This window comes from Triplophysa dalaica, chromosome 4 (assembly GCF_015846415.1).
Source record: "Triplophysa dalaica isolate WHDGS20190420 chromosome 4, ASM1584641v1, whole genome shotgun sequence".
Lineage (NCBI taxonomy): Eukaryota > Metazoa > Chordata > Actinopteri > Cypriniformes > Nemacheilidae > Triplophysa > Triplophysa dalaica.
Window position 1 is genome coordinate 24,483,415 of NC_079545.1, and position 18,678 is coordinate 24,502,092.

At 39.5% G+C, this 18,678-nt stretch overlaps 1 protein-coding gene across 1 annotated transcript; it reads right to left on the minus strand.

The window, feature by feature from the left end:
- Positions 1 to 262: 262 nt before the first annotated feature.
- rasgef1ba (RasGEF domain family, member 1Ba) lies at positions 263 to 18,370 on the minus strand. Its single transcript, XM_056745865.1, has 14 exons — positions 18,098 to 18,370; positions 13,709 to 13,891; positions 13,433 to 13,555; positions 13,160 to 13,297; positions 10,266 to 10,478; positions 10,011 to 10,085; positions 8,453 to 8,548; positions 8,170 to 8,272; positions 6,796 to 6,875; positions 5,213 to 5,308; positions 3,424 to 3,519; positions 3,051 to 3,174; positions 2,584 to 2,656; positions 263 to 1,762 (listed from the first exon to the last, which is right to left on the minus strand). The coding sequence occupies exons 2-14, from the start codon at positions 13,883 to 13,885 to the stop codon at positions 1,738 to 1,740; spliced, it is 1,419 nt and encodes a 472-aa protein (XP_056601843.1). The 5' UTR covers positions 13,886 to 13,891; positions 18,098 to 18,370; the 3' UTR covers positions 263 to 1,737.
- Positions 18,371 to 18,678: the final 308 nt, after the last annotated feature.

An 18,678-nucleotide genomic window follows, 5' to 3' on the forward strand; every position in this document is an offset into this window, starting at 1 on the left:
AAAATATGATATAAAATTAGGCTATATAAACTTGACTATATATATATATCATATTGCTTGCACGTCAACACCATGTAACCATAAATACTTGTATCTGTAAATAACATTGTTTTCGAAGTCTGATTCACGACCAGCAGATGGAGACAAAGGCTTATTTCTATCCCTATATTAAAATATTAGTTGAATAGTATTTTTTTAATCTAGCCTATAAACACACTTTAAATGACTTAAATTAAAGCAGATAAATACACACTCGAATATCTTAATTTCATTGGCATAGGTTTATTTAAATCTGTTCAGCTTTTTCTCACTCCATACCACAACACTTCAGGAGGGTCTGAAACCCAGCTCAACAGTCGAAATAAATACAAATATACACCGTTAAAAAAAGACATATTTACATCAAAGAAAAGCATGTGTGATAATGGAAAGTTTCCATAGGGAAAATGGTAGACATCAGCCAATATACACAAACATGATATTGTGTGCTAGTACCTCCAAATAGTTTATCCTCATACAAACTTTTAGAAACATTATAAAATTAGATTGGGCAATATCTCATTACTATAAAACATGTACCTAGTACAAAATAACATAGAATGCAGCTTGTGAGTATCTTTGCAATATTTTAAATGATAAACAAATAAAGACAAAGTATTACAGTAGAATAAGAAAATATTAATAATAATAATATTAACGTATTAAAAACGAACTCAATACATTCTACAAGTGAATCCATACCTGACTATCACAGGTATGACAAACCTTCATGTAACAGCATAACTTCCTGTTAAGAACACGTGTGGTGTAGTTTCCAAAATAACCACAAGAGGACGACATAACACTACTCTATACTAAGGCTAGGATACTGAAACAACAGTAATTTAAGATTTTACTGACACTCAGTGAGCTTTCCCTTCCATTAGCATTTCTTCCACAGCATAGTAACTATATCACTGAGAACACAAACGATGTGGAGATTTCATTCAACATGTCTACAGTAAATCCGTGACAATAAGAAAATAATAAAGATAAAGGGAGTTTAACGCTGCAGTTATCACAAAGCAAGTTACACAGGAAAATAAATCGACGTCTTTATTCACAAAAGCATCCAGTGCATTTCGGTAACCCATGATGGGCTATTCAAGCACACAGATCGTCACTCACAGGGGTTAGAGCAATGTAATACTTATGTCAAATGCATAAAAAACGGACAAACACAATATCAAAAAATAGTGACAACATAAATCTACGCTTAAATTACTTTAGGTACAATAAAAATATACAGTAGTGGAACCAAGTATACAATGCTGGTTTATATCTTTTTTAACCTGTTCCAATTGAGTTTGCCAACCAGCGGCATACTCGTAGAGTCAATAAAGAACGAAAACCAACATCTAGATCACTTCGCAACGTCAAAGTTTAACCGGTTTGTGGCCAACAGACATCTGAAGTCCATTTCTCCTTCCACTCAAAGCAACCCTTCATTCAGAAGGAAAAACTAGTATAAAAAAGTCTGCACAAAGAGATGAAAAAGCCTGAAATATCCAGTAAGAAAGACTGAAAGAGAAGGGCCTTGCTGCTCGTTCCAACATAAAAATGCACCTTTCTGCAAAATATGGATGGTCCTCTCCCTTTGAAAAAACAGGGATACTTCTCACTTTTGGAGGGGGCAAAAGGGGAAACGGCTTGCTTGTCAGAAGGTTCACTTCATTTTGAGCTCTTCACACGACACAATTATGTCCTGTTCAACAAAGCTGACCTGCAAAATAAGAGATTTTTTTTTAGCTTTCACATTACAATTTTAAAAATGCTTTTAATAAAGCAATACATCCCCTCACATACAGTATCTGTCCAGCTTCCTCCACTCCATAAATCAAGTCTGGACTTATTTCAGATTCACAGTAAAAGGCAACTTTGCCGTATGGAAATAAATTGTCTTCCTTCACATCAGCTAATTCTTTTCCTGGGTGCTCTGCCTTGTTTTCATGGATTTTGGAGGGCTCTCATCCTCTCATTGAAGGGAAAGCTAACACTAGGCGGGCCGGAGCACGATCTGCTGATACAGACAGAATCTGTTTAGTGACAGATCCTGTCGCAGTGGTGAGGGAAAAAAGCCCACCGTTAGCCTCCACAATCTCTGTGTCTGCCTCGTCCTCACCCTCTCTCTATCTCGCTCAAGCTGTAAAGCTATCAGGAAACGTGTCTTGAGAGGAGCCAGGAGGCCCCACCCCTCCAGCAAACACATATGTGTGTATCTATCACTAAATCTGTGTGATCTTTGGCGAAATGTTGGAGATCTTTTCTGTTTTTTATATTAATTAAAGAATGTGAGATTACAAAAAGTGAATATTAAATAGAAATATTAAAGATACACAATACAATTTTATTGTGACACAACAGTACAAAAAAAAGTCAAATCGTTGTCAAAAAGTCGCAAATCTAAAATCTTTCATGGTTTTGGTGTGTGTGTTAGACACCCAGACACATTCTGTCTTCAGACAGATAAGAATTAGTCTCCGTGTCTGAATGCATTTTCAATTGTCATTCTGCCTGAAACGTCATAATGAATCACATACACACCTGAGAGATTTCCATCTGTCCTTCTCCATGTTGTTCTCTGGCCCTTCGCTTTCATATGATGCCAGATACAAAGCTGTTGAGAGATAAGCAAGATCAGACGAGTGTGTCAACATCCAGACACCTGTTTTCTTTCACGAAGAATGCAGTCATGTCTCTAACTTGGCAGTATTTTTACACCTGAGATAGTCGTAACAAACGTGATTGACGTTGTGTTTGTTTTTTTAAAGAGCTTGTTGTCTTTAGGGCAGGTTAATGAGACAAGCTTGTCAGATAATGAGTAAGCAGAAAAGCACTGGTTGAGAAAGGAAGACATGAAGAAAACAGCGACATGGAATGTGGAACTACTGGTTTATATGCAACAAAAAGCTTTCGGTCCTGAATTCATGTGGGTTAGATTAATCTAAAACCAGCCTAATCTACTATGGAATGCCAAAATTGGTGCACCATAACTGAAAAAAACATTTTACCATCTTCACTGAAGACCGGTGCGGTCAGGAGATACTGCAGAATCTTGCGGTCTCTCTCGAAAGGACACTCCACTTTCTTGCATGTAATAAACTCCGTCACTTGTTTAGCCATCTCCCAAAATTTCTGCATTGGGGGAAAAATCATTTTGTCATTTACTTTGTTTTCACGTATATCGCCACATGATCTGTAAATTCATACCCTTGAAACTTAATTTTAAAGAGATGCATAAGTCAGGGAACTAAATCTGGATCTTTCTGTTGCTATGTGACATTGTTTTCTCAACTGTCTATTGTTATTCAGCAGAGGTGACGGCAGTTGTTTCCATGCATCATCTCAGCTTGCCTCTGTGCCAGGCCAAACAGAAGAAATTACCTCAAAATTGACATGTCCGGTCGGAAGCCTGTTGGAACATCCTTCGTTGAGGAAGTAAAGGTCTTTAATCAAGAGACTGAAGAAGGGAATAACAATCTGAAAAGGTAAAAAGGGAACATGATATTACACAAGAGTTAGAACCAATCAAAAGAGACACAAATAGTATATAATATATTTTGCACAGTAAAGCCAAATCTATAAACTTTTGCTCCTGGATGAACAATTTTAAATCAAGGCCAAGATTATAGCATGCACAGTTTGAAAAAGACTTTGTTGAGGGTTGGCACGCAAGATTGTAGGTGTGGATGTGATGTTCGTCATTTACAATAACCAATCACAAATGCTCTTTGTTCTTCTAGGTTAAGAACATAAGTTAAATGCCAGCAAAGACTTAAGGAGAACCAAAACATCACTGCATTTCGTCATCATTTTAGGCAGACTTAAAGAAGCCTGTTCCTCATGAATTAGCCGTAAGACACAAGTATTCAGCTTCTTAAAGCCTACGGGGCAGAGCACAACTGGATCTACCAGACAGAGTGCAATAACAATGATGCATAACTCAAGTGCTGACGTTTATGTGATGCAGAAATCTAAAGTCACGTGCTATGTATAAGAGCTGATTCTGCTACAATACAAATCGATAAACAAAAGGTGCGATAAATATAGATCCTCACCCATGTATTTACCAAAAGAGTTTAAAAAACAGCCTGCCTACCAAGGTGTGATGTGTCTGCATTTATGGCTGCATTAGATGCAAAAAAGTGGTGCACTGAAAAATGTAAATACTAAATATATTAAAACAAAAATAAACTGTAGAAATGTTGCTGTCAATTACTCTATAAACAGTTTAGTTGAGTTGAAGACCTTAAGAAAGCAACAGTGCATTCCAATCTGTACAGTATGTGTTTACAATGGAAATTCCTGTTTTGGAACATATCTTTGTGTTCGTCACATATATTTTTCAAGTAGCCAAGCTAGTCAAAAGCAAAACAGATCTGACATGGGGAAAACAAAACAAGCGACAAGGCCATAAAAAAAAACGCTCGTTCCTCTTATGGAAAGCAGAGCATTCCTCGGTCGCTCTGGAACATTCTGTCACATCACCCCAAACCCATGCAACCCTCCCTAACCGTTCAAGATGCAAAACAAGTCTTAGGAAGTTTAACAAAAACAAATAAGTTCTCCACATTATCCAAACAGTCGCATTTTAATGGAAACAACAATGTTGTCGAGATTACCCGTCAAAGGCTCAATTGATTTTGTTGGGCGACATAACTCTGAACATTTTGTTAGCTGGCCGGTTTCCATGGTTATAGAAAAGGGAACAGCGAAAAGCAACAAAAATGTCCCGTTTGACGTCTTGCCCTGGGTACAAAGCCCACCATATACGGCACAAGCGTCCTGACCCCTGTTATTACATAACTGTTAAAGAGGCCAGACGTTGCCTCAGTTTAGAGTAAATAAGAAGATTTTGGATTGGGGCGATAACTCTGTCTGTCAGAGACCAGATTTTTGGAGACTGTCTTTTTGTTTTTAGATTCCTTTACTGTTTTAGCTTAGTTGAAAGAGCAAATCACAGGCATCTTTGACGTCATTTGATTTTATCATTAAAAAAAAGTATTTTTTTCACTGCTAATTTGTGGCTCGTCTACATCGAACACTGTTTCGCTGTGCATGCGTCACCCAAGCCAGACACTATTATGAATGGTTATTTTTTGTTGATGCGATTTATGTGAAAAAAACCTATAAGGAAAGAAAGTGTAAGAAAGGAGAAGAGAAGTGAATTTACCTTCTCTCTGTTACTATGAGCAGTAATGGATCTCTGAGTGGCTCCACGCAGTGCTGTTCTGTAGTTGTAGAAATTGCTGGAAGGATCCATTTGATGCTAAGAACAAAAAAAACATTTTTACACCAACCCTTAAGTAAAATGTAGACATTTACATGTACAGAATGTTCTATGAGCACTAAACCTATTCAAAGGTTACAATACATGTGGTGTGACTCTAGTCACTGTTCACTATGAGACTTTTAGAATGGGAACCATGTAAGATGATCCATCTCATCTTCTCTCACTTTATTAAACTTTCTTCGCCTGAAGGTAAGACGCCCACACCATTTCTTAGTCATCTTAAACCAGCATTACTTGGATGAAACAACACATTCTAGTTTTACAGGACCAAATACACCAAATGCAAACTAATCTTATCTCAGGTGAGCTTGAGGTGGATATCTTTTCAACTTTGATATTTGAGGTTTTGACTCCATAGGGAAAGCAAGTGGCTCTCTAAGCCTATTATACTTCAATCCTTCTATTGTCTTGAGTGAAGAGTAAAAAGAGATGAAAAGAAAATGAGAAAAGAGACAGGGATGTGTGATCCACCAGGATACAAAGCCCAAGATGAAACTCCCTCAAGACTACACGTTCAGTCGGTATATATTCATCAAAACGCTGTAATCCTCCAGACTAGACAAAACCGTGTGTAGATACATGTGTGCAGCATACACAAGCCGTATATCAAGTTCAAGGGCCTTGTGTGTCTAAAGATAAATCAAGACTTAAATAAAACCGCCTCTAGACAGTAAACAAAGTCAGCAGACGCTAAATTAAAGCCTTAAACACCTCTAAACCCTCAAACGATGCCTAAAAGCTCTATAAATATTTGCACACCCACTTCAGGGGAGAATTGCTGTGGTTTTCAAAAAAGGATGACACAAAAGTAACAATTCCCACCCAGTGAAGATTAAAACTGGAGAGGATTGAATATTGTCGGGTTACGTGCATTAATGCATGTATGCGTCATGAGGGCCACAGGTCGGTCCCACTTAACACAGCATCAGTCTTAGTGATGCCACATTGTGACTTAAGTGCTGCATTATTCCCACACATGCGGCCGTAACAGCCACTACAAATTTCTCTCGCTCTAGGGAGTCAAACAGATAGCTAAAAAGGGCAACAAGTGATGTGCAAAACCACACATTTTTTTTATTGAATACACTATAAAAAAAATCACCAATTTCAACTGCCTTAACTTTTTAAGTTAAATCTAATTAGCTTTTTGAGTCAACAGAACTTAAATAATTTTTAACTCAAAAAATCTAGTTGTAAAATATCACTTCAAAGTTCAATTGGCCCATAATGCTAATTTGATACACACTTCAAAATTATGTTTAATTATTAATGCTCACATGAAGGTAATTTAGTACAAAAGCAGTAATTTCAGCGTTCCTTAAAAAAATTATCATCTTGTTAAAGTTGAAAAATTTGATATAAAAAAGTGTTCTTGTTCAACCAAGTGACCTCTAATTGTCTAGTCGGTCAGTGGATTCCCACAAACGCTATCCATCTCATCTAAAATATGATGTAATACATACCTCCAAGATATCAAATTTGGCGGTTTTGACTTTGCCCCAGGTCTTCTTTAGCCGTGACACTGGACTCATGTTCATCCCGGCTGTAAAACACACAGAAACAGACATAGATCAGCACAGTTTCCTGCCAGAGGTGCAGTTTCTCAATAGCCAATAAAGCAGTCGGGCCCATGAGCCCACAGGAACAATAGCATTAGTGGAGCATCATTTGCCTCAGACAATAAAGTCAGCTTTTGGTGCAGGGGGTCACTGTAGTCTTGTGCGGTCAGCAATAATGACCAGATGAGGTCATGGTGTTGACTGCTAAATCATTAGGGGTGAGGTCGAGCAGTTGAGTTCTTCTGCACTGATGAGACTATCATTTTTCATGATATCTACATCTATTTATTTATCCTTAGCTTGCTTTGATAAAACAAAGAAATTAACTGATAGGTAAGTGAAAAATACCAAAACCCAGAAATTTCAGTTCTTTTCTTCCCCAAACCAAACAGCTTGAAGTCTCGACAAAAGCAACAACTCTATCTACATTAGTGCCATCTGATTCTCCATGTCTACAGAACCATTAACAATCTGTCTGTACTAACAGGTGTCAGGCCCAGACCTCCACAGTAACACGATTCCAAGCTACGTGTGACGCTCCATTCACGTCACGAAATGTACGCTGCGTCCAAACAAACACAGGCAGGATTGGATCAACCTTTCCCATGACTTGTTTGTTCTCTTCCAGTGATTTTAATATCTGCCCTCAATCTCCAGGGAGAGGAGCTTGTGTAAGAGTCTCGGCCCGTAGGCTCGTCTCCAGGGAATGATCGGGGGATAGACAGCTGGTTCCACTACCTCCCTCTACCCCTCACTTATTGAGCGCAGGAGAGACTCATGCTATTGGGTTGGTCAGCACTGACCATCTGCCTGAGGGATGACGAGGCCTTCGCTCCAGCTCACATAGGCTGAACAGCTGCCTCCTCTCCTGGCTTTCTTTTCCCCCCGTTTCCCTACCCATAACACTGCAGGCACGGGCCAGGGTGGGCTGATAGTATCAGAGGCCTAGATTGATTTATTGAATGAATGAGTGGAGCAAATTATTATTTTATTGTATTTCTTTAATCCTTATTAAGTGTATTATAAACCAACACAAATGTAGGGAAGCAAAAAAATGTAGTTATCAATGAATTGGGATTGATCTATAAATTATTATTTTCTGATGTATAGTGTTCGTTTTGAGGAACAGTTGAAACACAAGGATGTTAAGAACACATCAGCAGGGATTATAAAAGCAAAATTCTGTTACAACAGCTAAATGCATTTCCTAGATATGTTTGCAGAGAATTAAAGTGACTATAAAAACTGCAGTGCTGGAAGAGAGGATGAAGTACTTACTAATGATGGCCATGAGGGAGTTGAAGTTGCCGATGTTGAAGCACTCTCGAGCCACGTCAATGAAGAACTCGATGACTCGTGCACGATGTTTCTTCTTTACAGGCTGTGTGATAAAACCAAAGTTATAAACACAGTTACAAAATTACTAAACACTTTTTATACAAATCTGCATTCTAATACTTAAATTTATATAATCCCATTAGAGTGGCCTAATGTACAACACAACTTGAAATTTGCATACAATATAAATGGTCATATTAAATCATATTGAACAGATAAATACCATGCAGATCTCTGTCGCCACAAGGTAGCTGAGCCTGTTAAACCACTCTACGTAAGCCTCCAGATTACTCGCTTTCTTGTGATCACTGAAACATCTCTGAAAGAAATAAAATGTCCAAGGTCAGAAAAATCATTCAGATTACATGTAGCAATGGTGCTTAAATACAGCAAAAACTTAAACCAACTTGTACCACCGATCATTATTACTATTCCGCCATTTAACCCTTTGGAGCTCCTGAAATCTTTTTTCTGTGAAATCCTTGTAGTATATTTAGTTCAATCATTCTTTTCGGTAATATTTATGTTTAATTATTTTTAGGGAAATACACAGTTTGATGTAATATTTTTGCAATAATTATGATCTGTTTTTCCATTTAATATAACATTATAATTATATAATATAATATATTATTATATACTTTAAATATATTATAAATACAATTAAATTATATCATATTTTTCCTATTGTGGTCCGGGGTAAAAAATGAAGTAAAAAACATTTTTACGGAAGAGTACCAGAGAGTTAAAATTAGAGATGCACTGATAATACATTTCTCCACCGATACTCACAGCAGACTATTTAAAGTGATAGATGCCGATACTGATTCGCAAGATTACATGAATATTTATTTACCTTCTGAATGCTATTATTTATTAATATTAAACATCAAACTGGTAATGTTTCTTTACATTTAATATATAGAGAGCACAAATTAATCGCAAATTGAAGGACAGGATATATCAGCCCTGATCATTGGCACTTTTTAAACAGTGAATCTCTTGTTTATATATTTTCAACTACAATCTAACCAGTTACATTTTTTTACAGTTAATCATCTTAGGACAGAAAGGAATAATTCACAAGTGTCTGATGAAACTTCATTTAGCATTCCCAACCCAAGAACAAAGGAATCTGAGATGAGTGATGATCTCAAACAATGCAGATTGAATGAAAGAACTTCTTTACCCTGGAGACCCACCACGCTCTGAGGGCCCTGCACTATTGTTTATGGAATATGTGCATACAATCCGTCTGAAAGCACGGGTCACTCTAACCCTCTCATTCTACGCATTCCTAAAGTCTGTCTGTCACAAAATACACCCTGCTCTGCGCTTGACGGACAACATCAGAGAACTATGGCCGCCACAAGGACCCTCTAAAGAGACGCTGGTCGGAACAAAAGATAAATGACACCAGTGCCGACCTGCCGTAGACTGTTGCCTGGCAACCGTCTTCCACGGGCATTCCCAACGCAGGCAGGGCTGAGCAAACTTTTGGCGGGTTATTGTGAGAAAGCAGTTGCTAGGCTTTGGCCACAAAAGAACTCCGCGTGGAACGTGGGGAGGGAAACTTGGACGGCGTTAGATTAGACGTGGGTGTGAGGAATGTGCTGTGAACGCTGTGTGAAAAAGGAGACACCGTGTTGACCCTGGGAGTCAACGTAAATATTGGGTGTATTGATTTGTCCGATATTTGTTGTTTTTGTCGCAGCGGGGGAAAAGAAAACATTTACGCTCAATTTATTTTTAGTCAACCTCAGACAGGAAGCGGTTGTTACCTTGTCATTATCTAGAGGGTCTTTCTGGGCAAACGCCTGAACAAATTCCTCCGGTCCGATGTAGCTGAGCCTTTCCTGAAAAATAAAGTTGATTTCAATGTAAACTTTTAATTTAGTCAAATCAGTCATCTTTAAAGAATCAAACCATTAAAATAACTAAACGGACTAATGATTAGGTAAATAAATCAATGCACACTCAACAGTCAGTTGACAGGAAGAATGTAAGGTCATGTAAACCGAAGCACTCCCTCTCACCATTTCGATGTGTGTGAGTTGTTGTGCCAGGGTAAAAGGGTCACTGCAGATGGTCAGAATGTCTCTCTGGATGGACTGAGGTTTGGTCTTCAGCACGGTTAGTCTGTCAGTCACAGAGGAGTTGATCTTGGCCAGGGCTTCCTCATATTGGCTGAGCGTTGTGAGACTACGGATCAACGTTTGTATCATTTGTTGAACCGCCTTACGATAGATCTGCAGACAAAAAGATCAGGGGTAGGAAGATATGAGTGCCATCCTTGCACCAGCATTAACAATTATGCTTTTATTTTACAGTAAAAAGAATTACAGCGAAATGTGTCTCACACTGATAAGGGCACTTAGATGATATTTGATGACATTGATTTTCAGGTATACAATCATGAAAAAGCTTTTTGCTCATGATTGGTCAGCATAAAACCCTCACAAATATCCCTTAGCCTCCAGTTCCCCTTTAAAACCTTTGAAACTTGACCCCACCATCTTGTGTTATCTCAAGACAAGAGCTTGACCACTAATAAGACCACTCATTGAGGCAATCCAAGACTAGTCCATTTTGAAGCTATGTGGTTTTACAGAAAATTAGTAGATAAAGTACAAAGTTTACCCCTCATACATTTCACAACGTGTGTGGGATTCAAAAGCCAGGAAAAAGAGGTTCTCTTCAGGCTGCTGAACCCGACTCTGATGTACAGAAAATAAAAAGTGGCCTATCAATCTGTCTAATGGAACGTTAGCATAAATCCTTCCCCCCCAAACAAGCTGCATTCTTGTGCACTCTAGCACATTGTGTAGATGCAAAATTTAGAAAATGTATGGTTATACGAGAGTTAGGCCAAGAGTACTGCAGGACGTGTTTAAAATATCACTGAGAATTGTAATAATTCTCTCTATTTGCAAGGCCCCAACATGTTTTGAAACCTCTGACATCACAAAAACTGAGAAAGGCTTATTTTTATCATGATTTATGCAACACCCAGATGACATTTTCACTAGTTGTAACAAAGAAAGCTGAGTGTCGCCTCTACATTTTTAACGCTGGCACAAACTCTGAGCTCAAGAGGATTTGTGCAAAAGGTGTCCATATGTACGCCAAAACACAGACTGGTTAAATTGCATTTCTTAAAAAGAATACCACATGCATAATGACAATCTAAGCTGACCAAAAGCCTGAGGACCTAACTGTGGTCTGGAGGCAGATGTTACGCCATCTATTCTCAGCTCTTCCAGCAAATGCCTGAGATGTTTAATGGAACTGCCAGTTGGGAAGGCGGCAGGTCATCAAACTGAAGGGAAACTCGAGGTGCAACTGAGGTCAAAACATAGAAGCCCTAACTGGAAACCACTCTGTAGTGGCCTTGTTATGATGGGCTCCTAAGACTGAAGAGAAAGGACAGTTACAAATGTGCCCAGTCATCTCAGATGGGTCCATGTCTGGCTATAAATACATCACTTGTCTATTGTGTAACTGTAAATCCCCAGTCAAACGCAGAGATGCGTTCAACTGTAACAGAAACTCTCATTAACACGATTCGCATACCAGTACATACCATTCACTTGTTGATGGAAAAAAACATGAAGTGAATTACATAATACAGACAACACATTGATCCATGTACTGAATGATCACATTCTTTGTGCCTTGAGACAGTTCTTGTACATACACAGATACAAATCTACCAGATAGTCAAAACAATACATTTCCCCCGCCCTGCCCGCGTAAGAGATGTTAGCCCGTTGAGACTGTTGAGTTCATTTTAAACTTCATGGAAGAAAATTTGACCCTTATTGAACATTCTCTGTTTTCTTTGGTGCATACAAATGGTCTTAATAGCTAATCAACCCCTTTCACCTAAATTAGGAGGCGGTACAACACTGCACACATTTCCTTCATAAAGCAGGGCCACAGAAGGTCATCGATCGTGTGTGTCGGGATAAAGTAGATCAATAACCACACATGTCTCCTACGCTGAATGAGTCACAGAAGGAGGAGAACATTGGTGTCTATTCGGGTTACCGAAATCGCGTTCATCTGATGGATCGTGTCCTTCATCTTAAACATCAATTCTAACTAGCAGCCTGCTGTAACCCATTATTCTAATGTTAGCCAACCACATGATGAGCAAAGCTAACGCCATTAAATCTCTTTTCAATTCAGGCTCTCGGTACACTAACAAAATCAAGTGTTCCTGCTAAAGAAAGTCTACAGGGATGTTTGAGGATAAGGCTTTGAGGGCTACCAACTTTAACCAAAGTCAGAAGGAAGTGACCCACATCTATCTGTGGCTGATAGACGTCAACAGTACACTGGAGTAATTGATGGCTGATAAAGACATTGCGCAACTCGATTTCCTGGTTTAAAAAAAAGCATTACAAACAAAGAGTACTGTTTTGTTTTTCAACTTCATGCAGATAAAAAAAACACCCTGGACGACATAAAATACGAAACCAAATGTAATGGAAAAAGTCCCTTTGTGGAAAAAAGCTACGCTAGTAAAGTGGTCACATACAAGTCAGCGCAAATGGAACGATTTATATGCAGCCTGTGGAGGGGCACCAGTTGAGACAAAAGCAACTACACAAAAGAGCTTTCTTCACGTTCCTCTCGTCAAACCACATTTGGACTGAAGAGATCTCACCCCCCAGGTGTAGACACTCTTCTCACCCAACGTGTTAAGTTCTACATCTGAACGGGCCGAATGTTAAAGAAGTCATGCGGAGGCGTTTTACTTCGCATGCGCTAACGGTGGTGCTAAAGAAACGCTAATGGCTTAGACGCAGGCGTTCACACCTCTCAGTTGATTTTTAACAAAGCGTTGCTCTTTAGCTGACATTTCCTTGAATAAAGCGTATAGTTTCAGATTAAACTATCGAGCAACACTTATGGTGCGACTCACTTCATCTCCAGTGCTCAGTCGATGTGTTAGTTCCTTTAGACTCTTCATCATGCGCTCATCTCTAAAGTCATAGGGAAACGTCTCGGTCCACTCGCTGAGCAGCTGCAGGATCTTGGGAGCAATTTTCCGGACTCTCGCCTACAGATAAAGATCATAACCATTAACTTTAAAAAAAAGAAAACACGATAATGGCAACAAACACACTAATTGTCTTAAATTTTATTAGCGCAATGTAAAACATCAGAATTTAACTACTGCCACACTGTGTTTTACCTTATCAGCTTGAGGATCGCTGAGTCTCTGCTGCTCGACAAACAAATGACACACTTTGGACATCAGCTCGTATGGATGAATGAAGAGACGAGAACTGAGCAGGAATGTAAAGATGTATGTCCTCTGAATACAGAAGTCAAACAAATGAAATCATAAGTTAGTTGGTCTGAATAATGAAACTTAAAACTTTTTAATTTTATATATTCATTTACATATCTCAACTTTTACATAATTTTTTTTAGAAAGCATCCTTAAATCTTTAGTCTATATACTCACATCAGGATAGTATGACACAGTAGGTACCAAGTGCTCAATGAGAGCTTCCAAGGATCCCGACACCAGATTGTTGTCATGGTAATACAGACCTCCATATTCTTCTTCCTTCGTCTTGTAGAGATTGTTGTTGTAGCTGTTGGATCCATACACCGCTGGAAACGGTGGTGTCTGAGGCATTTTGTCCTGTTGGTGGGCATCAACAAACATGTCAGTGTAAGGAGCCTCAGATAAGCCCAAACACAATCAAAAATCAGACACTGATGCATGAACCTCTCCGTTATAGTGATCCTTCCTCCTCATTCTGAAAATTTTGTTTACCTTTGTGTAAAACACAAGCTCCCCAGTATCATTATAGGAAGCCGAGTGGAAAATGACTCTTTCTCGGATAGGCGACTCATGGGAATGAACACTTTGGGATTAATCTCAATGGGCAAACACCTTCCCTGATTGAGCCTGAGAGAATGGGTGATTTCATCTCTATTGAGCAGGCATTTCAGACACGGGGCCAGAGATTAAAAGTGTTCCACTCACATGCTCTCAAACTAATCCGCCATAATATCTTAAAACAGCTGAACGTTCAACAGGAACATTAGAACTAATTCATCCTCATGGTACATTTGCTTCACGTGGACACACAAAACAGACATTCTTTCAAGTGATGATATGATCCTAACGAACATGACCTATAAAAGATAGTGCTTCTGAAAAGAACGATTCTTGTGTCTCCCTAAAAAACAAAAACGTGGCCCATGACAGATGACGGTCCTGTGAGTCAGTGTTAGCTAGAGGTAATATGCAGCCACATGCAGTTCTTCACCCACACAATGCGCTTTGGCTCACATTGCCTCTACGCCTCCCACTTCTGTCTTCCAGGCTCTCACAGAAAGTGATTTTCGCACATGTCGATGCATTGCCTGATCACACGGGCAGCTCCAACGTGAGCTTTGGTGCCATTTCACAGCCTGGTCTATGACTATATGCGCGCAGGCAGATTCCTAAAGACAGCCGTGAGCATTGCCGCGCATATGGGCCCCTCAATGGAGGCACTGACAGCCGCGGCACAGGCGCCAAGGGACACCCCAAACAATGCGCGGCCCTAATGGTCGCCTGCCTATTCGGGCCCACATTTAGCCACAGGCATCTGGGTGCCAGGGTCGGACACGAGTGTGCAGGAGGGGGAGTGGGAAGTCGTAGGATGCAGAGGATCCTCAATCCGCCGACCCCCATGGAGACCTCCTACATAAAACTATCGGAATTAGCATCAAAATGAAAGACCGAGAGGTCAAAGCAGCAATCGCCCCCCCACCCATCTGCTTTACCATGTGTTCTACCATCTGAGCATGTCAATGAGATAAAAACTGAGGAAGACCGAATCGTGTCGAGGGTGACATTCCCCTCACTACCACAAATTGACAATTTGTCAAGTTCTGTATTGCTGACAAGTCTCGGACCATATACGGTTTCAATTCTCTACAAAAGAGCGACTGTGTCAGCATTTGTAGAAAAGTGGATTTTTAACCACAGTCCGCTCTTGTGTCAAATAAACCCAAAAAGCAGGATCCTATGCGCATCTGTCCATGCAGCCCTGATGGCAAAGCTCTAAGGCAACAATGCACATCGGCTAAAATGGCAAAAGCGAGAGGCGTACCAGCTGCACCCCAATCTAGTTCTACGAAAGCATATAAACAAAGCTGAAGCTTATTAGTAGCCGAAAATCTGGATGTGTTTACTTTTTGGTTGCAGGTGTCAAGTCAGGCTGGCCACATGTCTACTGCCCTCTCCTGCTTAAACAAACACTGTCGCTTTGCTAAGACCACAGGCTTTGTATAAGCATATAAGCCAACAAAAAGACCCCTGCCATTTACAAAACTGCTGCGCTGGCTTTGACTATTGATTATTTGGACTATACTGTACGTTAAGGCTGCACGATATATCGTTTTAGCATCGATATCGCGATGTACGCATGCGCAATAGTCACATCGCACGAGGTGCGATGCATGGAACGTTTTTTTTTCTATATTTGCCTGATATAAAGTAATGAATTCTGATTTATGGGTGCTTTTTTTTTTTACAAAGTACACGTTGTTGCTTCACGTTTTTGACACGCAGCCTCTGCATGCGTGCGCATGGGGAAATGAGCGAGGAACGGGAGAAAAGCACGGAAATGGACGACTTGTTCGCAAAAAGAAGCGCATCTTCAATTATTTGGAAATATTTTGGCTACAGAAAGGATGATGTTGACCAAAAACAAACAGGTACTTTGTCGGGAGTGCCGTGCAGTAGTTCCCACAACACGCGGAAACACAACTAATTTGTTTGATCATTTAAGTCCGCACCACAGAGCTCTGTATGACGAGTGCAAAGCCAGATCTGATTGCCGTCCAAAGCCGTTATTTGCCGTTATTTTGTCCCTCATGTTAATTCCCTAATGTGATAATTATGTGTCCTCTTTAGTGTAGCGCTCTGTTTTAACCTGGAATACATGCATATAGCATCCCCCATAACTAGATCGCTTCTAGACGCCAGACTGCACTTCTTCATTCACAAATGAGCTCCCTTATTTTAGGGTAAGAAGCAACATTTATTATTAAATAGCAATAAATAAAAAGTTATTTTCAGGGTTTCACATCGTTTACTTTCCATGAACATGACCACAAAATCACCCCAATTATTCTTGAATCAATTATTTATTTTTGGAGAAATTCAAGACATCTGATGAACAGCTCTGTATTTCTACACATCGCAATATATATCGCAGAAAAAGAAATATCGCAATGTACGTTTTTTCCAATATCGTGCAGCCCTACTGTACGTGTAGGTGGCTGTTGGTAAAGAGTCCGTTTGAAGGATGGATGAAGCTGAAACCATTTAATCCCACCCACATGTTGACTAATAATGTTGACAACTGCGACTCTGTAACAAAATGAGCTTCCTCAAGCATAGAGGAGCAACTCTGAGCGAGATAAGTTAACTTTCTGATCTTGTAATGTAAACATGGATGTTGAAACAACAAAAGCTAGACATTCTAGGTTGTTTTGAAACTGGATTCCCTACACAGGGTGTGCCGAGCTCATTGGCATGTTCGCAGGGAAGCCTATGTGGCATTCTTATCGTGTTTTTTCAGGACGCTTTACGATAAATGTATAAACAAACAAGGATCAAGATTTATCGTAACAAAGGCACTAATAACCAAGGAGAACTGAAAACTGATGACAAGAGGAAGAAAATGATCCCCACACTCCTCCAACAGTGGTCATATACTCATAAAATGGGTATAATTTCTAGATTTTGAAAGAGTAATCTCACAGTTGTGTGGACAATAGCCTGATAAATGAGTTTAGTGTACAAAGACAAATCACAATGTTTAAACATTACGAAATGAGGAAATATAGACGTCACCGTTTCTTTAAGGCTCTGTCATAGCAATATAATATGTCACTGTCATCTTTCAATGTATTCAGGAAAATTTTCAAACTGCGTCTCTGTTTACGGGTTCTGTTTTAGTGGGTTACATGCTAGCCCTGGGAAATGAGCAGGTGAGTGTGTGTGCTTGTGTGTGTGTGTGTGTGTGTGTAAGATGGGGGAAGGCAGCTGTAGCCTCACTGAAACTACTCAAGTGTGTTTGAGTAAATAAAGGGCTTGGCTGGCTGGCCATAGTCTCCCTCTCATTGCAAAGCACTTTGAGCTACCTGCAAGACCGCCATTAGGGTAATGTGAGGGCAAAGTACATCCAAATCACAGATACCTGATTCACATCAGCATTTCTAAGCCTAATTTGTGTCACACTCCTTTTTAATACATAACGAGATCACCTTGCGATAAAAATAAGGGTTTATCCTGTAAAGTTGTTTATACAATACAGATTAACCAAAGTCTAGCAGAGAAGACAATCTGATTAACTCTAAAAATAGCTTAACGTTACTTATTTGATAGTGAAGGAGGAACATGTAGGTAATGATCATCTTAAAGTCAACAGGAGACTGCAGCATCAGACCCCATCAGACCCACAATAAAGACAAATATTCACCAAACGGCAAAACAAATCAATGTGATTGATTAACTTACATAAGCAAGTCTTTAAAAAATAATATAAATACATAACTAAGACGCAGGACGTTACGTTACGTGCTGCAACATTAATATTGCGTAACTTATAACGTAAGATAATAAATAAACAAACGCATTTTGCATTTAAGGAGCTGTGTGAAATCGACAAATAAATAAACAGAGCAGACATGAGTACGTTTGTATATCCAGACCACCTAACAATAAATCTCCGTACAAATAACTATTTTCATGTAAACAATCCGTCAAAATGACATGATATTCAGCAAAAACAAGGCAAATGATCATTTTGAGCGCATCTCTTGCATTAATAGAGTTTCTCACCTCGACAGTTAATGAAGCTGCGCTGTAGCTCACTCGTGCAGAAGTTTGCCTTGAACGGGAGCGCGAGAACCTCCGGTCGTACAATCACGCACTCCAAATGAAATAAACCTCAGAAAATATGACAGAACTTAAAACGAGTTTTAAACAACGCTGCCAAATAGTGAATGTTCCCAGATCATACGAATACAGACGGTGACATCCAAGCGCATGATCCCTAAAAATAGATCCAAGCAGTATTTGCGAGACGTGACCGCCTCTCACTAGATCTCACGAGTGAGCGGGTGCCTTCAGCGCGCGAATGGTAAGGAATAGTAGGCGGGGCTGTATAATGGAAGACAACCAATGAGGAGACAGCTACGGACAACCGCGTGCATCAGTCTACCGAACATGTATAAAAAACACAACGACAACTGAAAGAAGAAATGAATGATAATATAGCGAAACTACAGAAAATCCCATGAACTACACAGAATGTATTATTACTTTTAATACAAAACCTGAAAAACCTGAAAAGTAAGCAACAGAAAGTGTGCAATTGTTATCTGGTGTTTTTGAAGGGAATGTTTCGAAGATGGGGGAAA